At 41.1% G+C, this 13,921-nt stretch overlaps 1 protein-coding gene across 1 annotated transcript in view; it reads right to left on the minus strand.

Annotated features, from left to right (window-relative positions):
• Positions 1-13: 13 nt before the first annotated feature.
• Positions 14-13,921, minus strand: part of GLG1 (golgi glycoprotein 1) — an 83,772-nt gene continuing 69,864 nt past the window's right edge. The window contains exons 16-26 of the mRNA XM_066327765.1: positions 13,497-13,585; positions 12,519-12,636; positions 11,423-11,515; positions 10,748-10,885; positions 9,317-9,440; positions 8,828-8,970; positions 8,491-8,592; positions 7,736-7,843; positions 6,986-7,106; positions 5,971-6,077; positions 14-5,494 (exon numbers count right to left, since the gene is read on the minus strand). Coding sequence (XP_066183862.1) covers positions 5,327-5,494; positions 5,971-6,077; positions 6,986-7,106; positions 7,736-7,843; positions 8,491-8,592; positions 8,828-8,970; positions 9,317-9,440; positions 10,748-10,885; positions 11,423-11,515; positions 12,519-12,636; positions 13,497-13,585 — 1,311 coding nt within the window. The 3' untranslated portion in view covers positions 14-5,326. The remainder of the gene's footprint in view (positions 5,495-5,970; positions 6,078-6,985; positions 7,107-7,735; positions 7,844-8,490; positions 8,593-8,827; positions 8,971-9,316; positions 9,441-10,747; positions 10,886-11,422; positions 11,516-12,518; positions 12,637-13,496; positions 13,586-13,921) is intronic.

Below are 13,921 nucleotides of genomic sequence, written 5' to 3' on the forward strand. Positions count from 1 at the left end.
AAACCACCACAAGTACAAACCTGCAGACTCTTTTTTATTAAATTCTCCCATTTCATCTGTACAGAACAAAAAAAATGCACATTATTATGTTCAGAATTTCAGTAACATCTCAAAATTACACAGCATGGACATGTAAAAAAAAACAAAACAAAAAAGAAAACCAAACCAAAAAAAAACAAGTGAAACAATGAGCAGTCAGGATTTATACACAGAAAGGGGAAACAATTTACAAAAAAAAAAAAGTCTCGTTAATGTCACATTTTAAAATAATTATAATAAAAAAGAGAGACTACGTTCAAACAGCATCTGCTGTACAATAGGAATGGGCTGGGTCTGGTTTGTACACTGCGAGGTGCCGGGGAGCCCTTTCCCCTGCACCCGGCTCATGCCCAGGCCACCGCACGCCACCCACAGCTTCCGACCCTCCGCTTCTCCGGGCGGCAGTCAACCTTTCCCTTTTCTCCTAGGTCAGTATTTCCCAAGGCGAGAGCTAGGCGAGCACTTGTATCTCACTCAGTCAACACAGGGGCAGCAGGGGTGCTATCTCAGGGTGCAGTGATTCACCCTGGCAGGGATCTTTGCGTTTGGTCAGCTATGGAATTAAATTTGGGTGTTGGACAAGGAGAAAATCTGGTCTCTGGCTAGTGAAGAGCAACGTTGTTACTCCTCCCTATCCCAGGCAGCACTCAGGAACTCAATGGAGCAGATGCAGAATTCCACCAGCACAGCACAGAGCACAGTGCCGGATGAATTCTCTCTGGCACATTTGTGATTTGGGTGGAAGCGAAATGTCAGGTTTGGCTCCCAAACAGGGATGAAAAGATCAACACCTGGGAGCTGCCTGGAGGATCTGAACCCAGAATGAGGGATGTGCTCTTACACAAACCCACACTACAGCTGTTTAAGTCCATAGAGATGTACTTTAAATAGGGACAGAAGTGCTACATGAAATATTCTGGTTTCATACCACACTCGTGCACTCATACACACCTCAAAACTACCTTTTTTGTTTTTTTCAAACAAAACCAATAAAGTAAAAAAACCTACAATGTTCTTTCATTAGGTAATAATGTTGTGTTTTAACAGAAATCACCATCCAACTTGAACATAATTCCTCTACAACATTATGGGATTCCAGCGATCCCTCCTGTCACATTTCTTCCCTCTGTACCTACCTGCAGTTAGTTTCTGTACTTGAGACAGTCATAACTATTATTTTCCATACAATGCACTTCCTGTGGATTCTTTCAGAGCAACACTGATTACATCACAGTGTCAGATTCTGGAGGAAATACTAATATTTTGCTACAGAATTATTCAACCTTCACTAGGGTCTTTCCAGCTCTTTGCAGTGACACAGACACACAACCCAACCTGCTGGGCAATAATACACTTCAGGCACCAGGAATTTTGTTCCCACCTGGATGAGTTACTCCAGCAGCTTAATGTCAAAAGTGAGGCTAGAGAATCCCAAGCTAAAACTCTCAAAAGGACTTGATTAGACTCACTAGGTAAACAATAAATAAGCTTATTACTGTGAATGAGAATGAACTCTAACAGGCTAACAGGAGTGAAGTATAGAGCACATCATGCACAGTTCCTGACACGTGCAAACACATGCCATCATTTAGGAGGCCTAACTTGTTAACCCTTGCAGCAGCAGCAGCAGCAGGAAGCAAATAGAGAGCTGCACGCCTTGCCAGATCCCAAACATCCAGCTCTTCCATCCACACCCTGAGCACGAGCATCATCAAATCTAGAATAAGCCCTCCAAGAGAAGGTTTTGTGATGATCATGAGAAAAAAAAAACCCAAAACTCAACCAACAACCATTTCCTAAACTGTATTCAGTGGAAGGCAGTGAGAGGTAAGGGTTATGAAGAGGAAAGACTATCACAGGCTCTTCCACACTAACCCACTTCTCCTGGCTGACTGCAGCTACTGCTAACACTCTGTTAAAACAGAAAAGTTAAAAAGGCTTTCTCAAATTCAAGGCAACAGCAGTGTTTCTTACAACCATTTCTCACACCTTCCTGCAAGGGTGGTGAGACACTGGCACAGGCTGCTCAGAGAGGTTGTGGACTCCCCATCCCTGATGTGCTCAAGACCAGACTGGATGGGACTCTGAGGACCCTGGTCTTGTGTGGAAGGTGTCTCTGCCCAGGACAGGGGCTAGAATGAGATGAGCTTTAAGGTCCTTTTCAACTCAAAACTACTGTATTACTCTCTATCATTCTTTATTTTTTTCCCTGCAGTGGAAAATGGTTACCTGCAAGCAAGATGATGTGTTGGCAACAGCACAACCAGGTTATTTTTGGAAGAGTACTCCTGTGGGTTTCTGTGCTTGCAAAACCTCTACATTTTTAGGTATGCATGAAAAGGAGGAGAATGCTTCAAGACTGTGACTGGTACATTTTTAGCTGAGAAAAAAGCAGATTTGGTCACCACCAGTGACTAAAAAACATGAAAAGATAACATGCTCAATCATAAAATGGCCTGGACTCCTTGTCAACCTTTAAAAGGTGGGTCCGTGTCTCTGTGACAAAAGGTTTATTTAGTATCCTATTTTTTCTTCCAAAGGCCTCAGACCACACACCTCTAACACTATCACAGCATACTCACACTGAAACTGTGAGCCTGACACAGGCAGAAACATCACCAACCACAGACTAACACCACCGGAGCACGGACTCCTAATGCCACGCTCCAGGCATCTTTACCATAACCTCCTCCAAATTAAAAAGTTAAAAAAAGCCACCCCAAACCCAGAAAGCCTTATATCTGAAGGTAAAGAAAGTCACCTTCAGAGCTGAACAGGGTTTACATTCAGAACTATGGCCACAAACCTACAATTTTCACTGCAATGTCTTTTGGAATTTAATGGAAGATGTTATTTCTAGACAATAAACCACCTAATTAGGCTTTTCAAGCTACTAAAGTTACAAAATGCATTCTCAAAAAGTCACAACTGTTTTAAAAAAGCCCTCCAGTGGCAATTTAATTATGCCAGATAGATATTTTGGAGAAGCAGGACTTGTGCCAGCAAGCAAGGCCACACCATGATCCCACTTCCCTTGCTGGCAGCTCTGTGAGCATACCCTTCTTGACAACAGTCATTTCAACACTCACTCACTTGAGACAATACACACTTCTAATTGCCAAACTAATTATTTGTAGAGTTACACACCTGTGTACCTTAAGAGACACCATTAACTGTTTCTCTTCTGCTCCACTTCATGCTGACAGACAGCCAGGCAAGCTCCCCTAGCACCAGGGAGGAGGGTCAGGGGAACAAATTCAGGCTTAAATTCAGTTCTACCTCATCACTTAACTGCAATCCTACCATACACTAACTCTCCACTGAAACTTCATCGCTCAGGCTTTCACTGCTGCTTGCTTGTGTTCACAGTACTTTACTACAAAACCAGGAGTGTTTATGAGACTCATTAGCATAGCAAGTCTAAACCCATATTAGCTTGCCTCCATCCTCAGAGCAAGATGAAGGTATGTCTGCAAAAAGCTTCAGTAAACGTCATAGCAAAAGCTCACAGTATTTTGTATAAGCCATTCTGTGTATACAGCATCACCAGAAAATTAGCTGGTCCACATTCTAGAGTGTCTCAAAACCACCTCCAATGTTCTCCTAGAGATCAATGGGGAGAACTGGAAATGCCAGGTCTTACCTAGTAGTGTGCTAAGTGGGAAAATCAAGTTATGGTTCAAGCATGAGCCTAAGTTGGTTAATTTCAGGCATATGGTTTTTACCACAGCACATATAGGTGAGCACATCTACAAGATGAATAAAACATATCCTCCTGTACATATTGACTCTCATGCAGTCTCTTCAAGATTTCACCAACACACTCCATGTTTCAGTCAAAGAACCTGTCTTATGAGATCCACACATCCTTGTACTTGAGGAACACAGATGATAGTAAGAAGAGGCCACAACTACTGGTGCATCTTTTCCAAAACCTCTTTGGGCTCTTGGGTGCAAGTATCAGGTTCTGGAAGTATAACTATACATAGCACAAATGCACATGTTGATGTATGCAACTATGCAAAAGCTAAAAGCTACTTCCCTTAAAGATCCAGATGTTTCTGCCTTTCATACCACACTATAATTCTTCCATCCACTTCTGCTTGGCATTCTGGACCAGCACCTGTGTCCTACATCCCAGGAAAATGCCAGGTGTTATCACCATCAACTGTAGTTGTGGAAATGAAAACCACTCTTCAGTGTTACCATGCAAACCATTAAGACCCAGAGTGCGGTCACCAGCCACTGTGCTAAGCCACAAGTCACTGTTATACAGAGAAAGAGGATGTTGACTGTTCCGGCACTTTCTGCATCACTGACAGAGCACTGCACTGCCAGTGTGTCAGTACCATCTACACACAGTTAATTTGGGAGGGTAACAGCTTAGCAGCAGCAAAGTAAAATAAAAGGAGTGTTAGAATTTTACTGCATCATCGCTAATAAAAAAGTTGACCGAGTAACTGCTCAGAGCACTTCCTGTCCACTGACACTGTTCACTACTGACAGGCTCTACACACCTCGTGTCTACATCGTGTCTTTAATCTACTGAAATACAAGTTGTACAGCTCACATGAGTATTCAATCCTGGTCAGTATTTTATTCTATCTTGCGAGCAGCAGAGGAAGAAAGGGAGGACATCTTTTCAGCCAAAAAAATCCACAGTCACATAAGCAGGATATTCACTAGGAAGATGACACCAGTGATTGGTGTCCTTAGGTTGTCCAAGACTATGCTCTGAAGATACTTTACACAGACGAGCAAGATGTCCAAAACAAGGCCAACTGTGGTGTAAGATGCAATTTACCCTTTAATTTCCTGCCTCAACTTCACCCAGCCACAGAGGATGACTAGATTTCAGTACGAACCATTACCTAAATCATATAGTCGGTACGCAGAATATGTCTGTCTTTAAAAATTTACTTAAAAACTGCTTGAGCTGCAGGTCATATCAGTCTGATTTGGAGAGTGAAGGCAGTTCCAACAGTACAACAGAGACTTGTCTACAGGCAGGTAAACGAGAGTCTGCTAACAAAGGGGTAACAAAAGCTGCTGGCTGGGCTGCCAATGTTGCACACAAACTTTCATAGGATGAAGATGCCATGGATGAGATCCAGGATGGGAAAAACTGAGCCAACACCTGCTGCTTTTCTAATTTTTTTCTTTTTTTTTTTCTCCTTTTTTTTTTTTTTAATTCTCCTCTCACAAGAGGGGGTGGGTAGACTATACAGAGGAGGGCTGTACAAAACTGGGCACTGGGCAGGCATTTCTTCAGCAGGCAATCCAGGCTCTACCTGTCCTTGAGCTCTCTTGTCACCCGCTTGGTGATGCGTCCACACATCAGGCCGATGAGGAAGAGTACACAGATGCCAACTGTGATCACAGACAGGATGTAATTCTTGGACGGAGAGGTCATAACTTGCATGGCAAGGTCAGAAAAGCCTTCTGCTGGGGCAACCTGGAGGTGAAAAAGGGAATAAATCAGCCAAGCCGTGCTTTCCATGCAACCCTCAGCTGTGACATTTACCAGCTTTAGTGTCAGGTACTGCTATTCCCTCCTGTTGTTGTTCAGACTTGGCCTGAACCAGAAAAAAGCAGGCCTGCAATGATTCATCTGAAGGAACTGCTGTTCAGGAGGCACCTTTATAACAGGAAATGCCCCTATTTCATTGCCCTGCACCTTCTCTGCAGGAGACTAAGCCATGTGTACACGGAAGATAGTGTAATTCTGCATTGTTAGGGACACATCTGAGACACAGAGATAAGATGTAAGTTTCAAGAAGACAACCCGATTTCAGTTTTTCTGGACCCAACTCAAAATACTAAACCTCATTTGGAAACAAGAATTTCATTACAGTTGAAGTTTTTCATAAATACCTTGCAACAGAAAGAGATCTAAGGCAGAAAAAAAATGGAAATCATTTACATATTCACCTTTGCAGCATAGCTCCACATTTCAATACGATCATTAAGGCGTTTCTTGCATTCAGGCTGCAACCTCACACGCTTATCTTCCAGAGCTTCCATTAAGCATGACATTTCTGTAATGTGCAGAAGATGGTGTTACAAAATAGAAACAGTGGCTTCAATAACATGGTGCAGAGAGGGGCTCTTCCATTCTCGTGAAGGCTGATGGTTATACAAGGCTTTCTAAACAGACCTGGCAGACTATGCCTGAGGCTAGCAATTTCACCAAGATTCATGATCAGTATTGCATTTGGAGATGCAAGGAATTTTGACTTCCAAAAAGAAACTACCATACATATCCAATATATAATTCATGTGGTTTACATGAAATTTTATGAAGTCTTATAATAACCTTCAATGAGCTGTACACTCTGAACTCCATGCCACCAGCCTTTAGAGAGAGCTAAGATCAAATTAAGTTCAGAAAAAACACAGTCTTATCCTTAGGCTTGTTAGGAGTTTCTTTCGAACAACAATGAATTTTGAAAGATTTAACTTCCTGACTTTTCACATAGTCCTGTGAATAGGAAATGGGGTCACAGTGTTCTCGTGCCTATAGAGGGGCTTGGCCAAGTAACTCATAAGCTTGTTTAAATGCTCATATAACAGACAGACATAAAATTTTGTATTTTTTATTCATGCTACCATACTTGACTAATCCCCAATTAGATGCTTTCTGCTTTGCAGTGAAGATTTATTTAGCTCATAGCAAACAGGCCACAGACTTAGTTAAACGGACTCCAGACTTTTAATGCACAATTGTCAATTCAAGCACTCGCAAGCAGAGCCCTCTCTAGGCTACAGACTTGGACACAAGGAAAGACTTCTTGACACCCATTCATCTACCACTTCTGCTGTTGTTCCATCCTGTTGCCTACATATGACTGGTGCAAACATCTTGTATGTAAGATTACGCTGGTAAGAAACGCAGGTTAAGTATCTCAAGAGTGAGAAGTTACACAAGTACAGCACAAGCACTTACGGCGTCCTCTCCCTGGTGGAATGGCAGCACAGTGATGTTTGATGTCTAGGGCACAGGCTGTGTGGAGCACTGGGTCAACAAATATATCTGCTTTGCTTTCCTTCAGCATGTTGAGCACTTCCTGCAGAGGAGGAAATGACAAGTATGTCTTAGAAAATGGAGACAGACAGAACTCATGCTGATCAATGTCTCTGAAAGGTGCATCATCTTTTCAAATCCAGGATCGTGAGAAATCCACTACTGTCCTTGGATAAGGACATATATATGGATAAGGACATAATATGAATGCTGGTTTAGGCTTAATAAAGTGTCCTGGTTTGTAACATTCCTTAAAATACTCATATTAATCGAAAAGACAAAGTCAGTATGCCAGGACTACTTCAGTTAGAACTGGAATCAGGTGCCACAGCCATGGCACAATTCATACAGCCCTCAAGCACACAGCCTGGGCCTAGGAAAGCCTGCCATGGAGACACCACCAAGAAACAGCTTAGTAACAAGAACCTTTGGCAACCATAATCAAGAAAGGACTCAAGTCAGCAATTGCAAAGGAGGAACTTTCAACACAATTTTTACTGGCAAATTGAAATTGAATTAAATCACTGCAGGCCAGAGCTGAGATGTAGAGGGAAATTTCAGCGCTCTGTCCTCACAGTAGCTGGAACATGACCTAGGCTATGATGTGGAAAAATTAAGAGACTTCTGCAGGGATGGGAGCTTTTTAGAGCATATCCATTTTATTTTCTTTACCTTCTTGCACATCTCAGTTTTTATTTTCAGAAGATTCACTTTCAGGCATTCTTCTACCTGCCCAGTCTGCTCCTGAGCTGCTGCTTCTTCTGCACACAAGCTGGAAATCTATTTTGAAAGAGGTGTTTTAACATAAGTAGTTCACAACAATCATTCTGCCTTTTAGCATATTTATATCTCAATGTGTTGGTTCATCACAGGGTGCAGCTAAAGAATACATGATGAGATTCCTTCCCCCCCCCAAAAATCCCCAAAGCCAAATGCAGCCTGGCTCATGCAATATGCATAACCCTTTGAAACCCACCAGCAAGAAGTCAATATCGCTGTACTGAGGAGGAGGGCAAGGAAGAAAACAGCATGGAAAGAATGTGAAAGTATGAAATAAGTAACACTTGAAGCATGACCAACTCTGTTACCAAAACTGAAAACTCAAAACGCCTGACTGTATTCCAGTTAAGGCTGACAAAACCAGAGAACTAACTTTTTTTTGAGAACAGGAAAGAAGTACTTTTCTATAGTCACAAATACTGATGAGATCCTAGATGAAAAAATTAACTTCATATTAGCACTACACAGGGAACTGCATTTTTTGTGCACTGGACAAAAGTCACAAGCAGAGAATGTGACTAGCTAGAATCAGCTCAAAGGGGTTTTTTTTGTTTTACTTACTAGGAAAGTATATTTTGAGAAACAAAAATCTGTTACACAAAGGGAGCTTTCATCCTGAAAGAGTAGCTATGGAGTTACTTTCCTACCTCATCAGAACAGTGCATCTGAAGCTGGGGATCCAGTCGATAATCAAGGGCTGATTCCTGGATTATCACTCGAATTTGGTCCTCACAGTCTGGAGAGAGACGCTATTTGGAGGAGAAAGTCATTCAAATCACTCAGTGACCTTTGGAAATCAACCATCCTGTTCATTAACTTGTATTCTAAACTATTTCTTTCTATAGGAACATAAAATTTTCCTTTTTGTGTAGCCTGTTACACGTTTTGAACACACCACAAGCCTAGGTTTGCTTTGTTATTCAATGACTGTTGATCAGCACAATCTGTACATTTTTCTCATTTGCAGGCACCAGTTCTACTCACCTGGTCTGCGTATTTCAACTTCAGGCATGAGATGACTTGTCCTTCCAACTCTGTATCATCCTTGGCTCTATTCAGGATATTTTGGCAGAATTTTGGTATGTCTGCTTTGCATGCCTTCCTGAGCACGGGATTTAAGCGGTAATCTAAGCAGGAGAGATGACAGACCTTCATTACAACACACATCTCTTCAGATTACAGAGCATAACACTCCGAAAGAGACGGGATAGGAATTTCCTGGGTGACATTATACCATCAAGGAACAACATTTTTGGGGAAAAAAATTCTATTTCTTCATAACAGAATTTCAAATTGTGAGGTAAGAGCTTCAGGAATAAGGAGGATTCAACAACATATGCTGACCCTCAAGAACTTGACTAAGGTCAGTATGTACACAGAAAACATCAGAGGAGAATAAAACAAAACTGAGTCTTCCAGCCATGCAGAACACCTCAGGCAAGCAAGTTCTGTTTTTATTTCAGAAGAAGATACCTGTGTTCTGTGTAATCTGGCGCTTGGTAATCATCTGCTTGCATTTAGGATCCATCACTTCACTGTTCTTGTTTTGTTTCAAACACTGCAACATGTTTTTTGAATCCGCCTCTGGACAAAACCGCTACAAAAGTCCCCAAAACCCAACAAGTTGCATCACTAAAAGCACTTGAAAAAAAACAATACCCAAACCCAACAAGCAGCTTCCAATTACTGGAAAAGAGTAATTGCCTGCCCAACAGAGAGGTATACAGCCACACTGCCCTAGCCCAGCCCAAACATCTCAGTGTTACTCTCTGAATTGACTATGGGCAGTAATATCTCTGCTTATGCACTGAGCTGTACAGTCCTGGCAGGCCTTACCAAAAGCAAATTGCCTTTATTTTCTATTCTACTAAGAAACAGCACACTTGGAAAGAAATACCCACCAAATTAGGTCTCATACCCAACTACTTTTGTTCCTGTTTATTTTAGAAACTAAAAAACCAATCTTTTAAGTCTATACACATGCTGCTGTTCTATGTAAATGCTGCTTGGGCAAAGCAATAGTAAAGACTTCATTAGTACCATTCAGGGCAAACTAAGACCACATAAAGAGAAAGCAGAGAGGAGCTGATTGACAGCAATTTGCCCATTCCCACCTTGAATCAGATAGTCAAAAGTGAACCAGTTTACTCAAAATTCAGACCAAGGTACTAATTTCTTTTGTTATAAACTAATTCTGTGGGTGTAAGATAAGGCTTCTGCATCTTCAAATCCTCACTATTTTGATAAGATCACTGGTCTCATTTTAAAAGCATGTGTCTGAACTGGAGAACAAATAACCCTCAGGATGTTCTTCATCAGCCAAAATGTGGAGTCAGGGCACTGCATACAGACCACACATAGCAGTGTTTCAGGCCTTGGAAATTTGGCTACTGTTAAAGACTGTCCTACGTGAACATTCACTGCTGCTTTCTACATGGTACCACTTTGAGTTTTCAATTCTAATCTTAAGTTATGCATGATTTTGCCTGCTTTATCAGTTTGATAAAAGTCTGTGTGCACCTGGTCAGCAGTTAACTGAAGATTTTACTCTTCTCTTTAATCATAACTTCTTCACCCTTGCTAAAAGCCAATCGAAATCCAAACTGACTGGATGAGAACTATATTAGGAGCCTCAGCACAGAGTCCCTCTTCAATTCTGCTCGTGGTTGGGAAGACAAATTTATTAGTGCACAGGCTTTGATCAGGTAGTTGAAAGAGAATAGCCCTGAAGAAACCTCAGCCTGATTCAGAGTTAAGAAACAGATTACTTTGCAAAAAAGCAATCATACTTCTGAAAAAGCACAGCAGTGTTGTAACAAGCCTCTATGGGAAGCTCAAAGCTGATCAAGCTCTTATATCCATCCCAACCTCACCCTCTTAAATAAGCACACGTGTTACCATTACCTTGATCATCTGCTTGCAGACTCTCATGAGAGTGTAGTCCAGTTCTGGGTCCATCATCTCTGTCTCCTGCAGTTTAAACACCTTCTGGTGGCACCGTGTACTTAATTGTTTCTTGATTTCTTTTAAACATTCAATAATCTACAACACAATATTGCAGACATAATGGACACACTGTTGATATGATTCTGTCATACACAGCCACGTGTTCTCCTAATGACCACTTTCATCTCATTTGGGCAGTTAAGTTTCCAGTGCCTAGATTTTATCAAAGTCATTACCAATGCTTATATCCAGGACTTGCTTTAAGCTCATCTTTTGTCACAAAGATTTAACGAGATTAAGAGGGTCTCTTGGACTTATTCCAGAACCACAAATCTCATCCTGTAGACATTATGCCTAAAAAGTCTTTAGCAACACTTGCAGTAACCAGCTGCTAATAGCTTAAAACTAACATAAACTGCAGAATGAAGGGCTCAGAGCATTACATTCACCCAGTATTAATGCTAGTATTCCAGTGGAAAAGAAATAAATTAAGATTCCAAAGTACTACCAAAATATTTGAGTGACATCAAAATGAAAATCTCAAGCTGCACTTACACAGGCAAAAGTGGTCTTCAAAAGTTTTCTGAAATGAAAGTACAAATTAAATTGTAAATTATTAATAAATTCCATTACCTGAGCATTGCCATAGGGCACGTTCTGGCAGTAATTCTTAATGTCACTTTTACAAGCCTCATACAGTTCTGGTTCAAGTCTGATATCCTCAGTCTGCAGGAAAAATTATGATATGAGCTTTAAGTCGGACTCAAGACTATTTTACTTTTTTAATCTCTTAACTGAAGACCTCTACTCACAAAAAGTAAGCAAACCTCACAACAGGCATTCAGTTTCTTTGAATATAAGGGTCTTGGGTGTGAGAAGTGGTGTTAGTGTAGGAAATCAACTTTGGAATTCCCTGCACCGATCTGTCAGCTTTTTAGACTGAAGAAAGAGTTTAAATCCAATTATAGAGCCAGCAAGTTGTATCCACTGCTTCTCCTAATGAGCATGATTGCAACTTGTTCAAGACAACTAAAATCTTTCCACATGAAACCCAAAGGACATGTTAACAGCCACCCATCTAGTAGATGATCTGGAGAATGCGAACGAAGTTTCCTGGTTTTGGTGATGCCCAACATCTGAATTCTTCCACACAAAGGGAAGAGTGCTGCCTCTTCTGATATGGACCTACTTAAGGTGAAGCTCTGACACTTGAACAGTATCTAGAGGACAAAGACCTTAAGAGTTTATTACTGCAAGCACTGCAGCAGGAAGTTGAGAGGCAGCTTTGCCTACCAGAACAAACACTACTCCTATTTATCCACTGAGCAACTTGGAGCAGCTGGAGTCGAGTTGCTTCATCTGTGCTTGTTTCCTCAGTGTGTAAAATGAAGCTTTTGTTCTCTCCTAGAGGATGTTAAGGACATCAGAATGTGTAGCACGTTGCTGTCTAACACTAAACATAATCACTTCGAGCTGAAATTCCAATGACCATTTAGCTTGCCTTAGCCTTTGTGAGACTATATTTAAGGCGTTAAAGCAGACAATCAGTATTTTCATGGATTGGGAAGGGCAATTGAGCCTTTTGTTGTAATAAAAGTGGGAAAAAATAAATGAGATACATCTTACAAAGGAGCTTCCTTTTTTTCCCTGAAGGTGGACAAACCAGGAAGCTTTAACTGAAGGACCTCACTAAAAGAGTGGGAAGGACAAGATTTTCAGGCATGTTTACCATCTCTAGCTCCTCAACACGCAGCTGTTTGCGGCACTTCAGAGAGACCCTGTGCTCCTTGGCATCCTGCAAAGTATCATTGCGCACAGTTGTGCTCAGACAGATCACTACATCCACCCTGCAGAAAAGAACACAGCTTTTTATTCATACATCCTTCACTAAGATCAACCAAGGTTGATATTGGATTACCACACCAGAGAAACTGACTCCAATAATTCAAACACAGCATAAAGTCCTTGTGCATCTGTGCTTACTTCTGGGTACAGTTCTATGTTGAGTAACTGGATCACAATTAAAACCTAAATTGGAGTCTAGATCAACAGACAAGAAGACATTCAAAATCCCACCAACCCCTCTGCCCAGCAAGACTTCTGTTCTTAAGTTATGTCAGCACTTTAGACGAAGCTTTGCTTCATCTCAGAAATAAATGAAGGTGAATGCCTACATAGCACTGCAAGCAATCCTTTTACACTATGGGAAGGGCATTTACCTCATAAAATGCAAATAGTCTTGCTCTCCACAAACAGGACTGACCTTGTGTGTAATTTAAACTTACACTATTGCAGTAGGACATTAAAAAATCCCTTAGACTGTCGTGAATAAACCAGATAAAACAAGGGGGGTATTTTCCCTTCCCAGATCAGCAACTAGAACAACAGTAGCCAGCCTCTTAGAAGACAAGGAATTTAGCAAGGATATAAAACATCCTGGGACATGTAATCCACTAATTGTAATAATTCGCTAATTTCACAGCAAGTAAAATAAAGAGGACAGGCTTCTATACAGGAGTAAAGCAGAAATAATTTTAAGAGGCAGGCCTCCACCTTAAGCACCTGCAGAATACAGTCACTAAGGCAATATATGCAAACCAATCAGTCTTAAAAGGAACTCCAGCGTTTTCTGTCCTATCATGAAATACACTGTCACTTAATTACATATTTGTACAATCAGATTGCTGGTTGGTCAGGCACTACATACTTTTTTTTGATGTTGGGGCACAGTTTCAGCACATCCTCCTTGCAGGCCATTTTAAACTTGTACGAGAATCTAAAATCTTTCATTTGAACCTGCAAGAGAGAAATGGGGAGAAAAATAGCTTTGGTCATCCCGAGTTTTAAAAATAAAGTAGAGTGCTGGCCAAAAGAACACTTGTTGAATCACACAATTAGCACATACTTTTGTTCAAACTTATTAATGTGGAAGCAAAGGGAATGCTGCACTGCTGAAGAAGCTGAGACCCTGTCTACCAAATGCCAAGGAGAAAACAAGGGTTGAAAAGAAATAATCTCCAGAAGTGACCATTTATGACCAGGCATGCAAATATAACTGTCTGAATTCACAAGAGCTCTTTAAATGCAGTGGAAAATCAATTTCAAAGAAGGAGCTTTTTCATAATTAGCTAA

Source organism: Sylvia atricapilla, chromosome 12 (genome assembly GCF_009819655.1).
Source record: "Sylvia atricapilla isolate bSylAtr1 chromosome 12, bSylAtr1.pri, whole genome shotgun sequence".
Lineage (NCBI taxonomy): Eukaryota > Metazoa > Chordata > Aves > Passeriformes > Sylviidae > Sylvia > Sylvia atricapilla.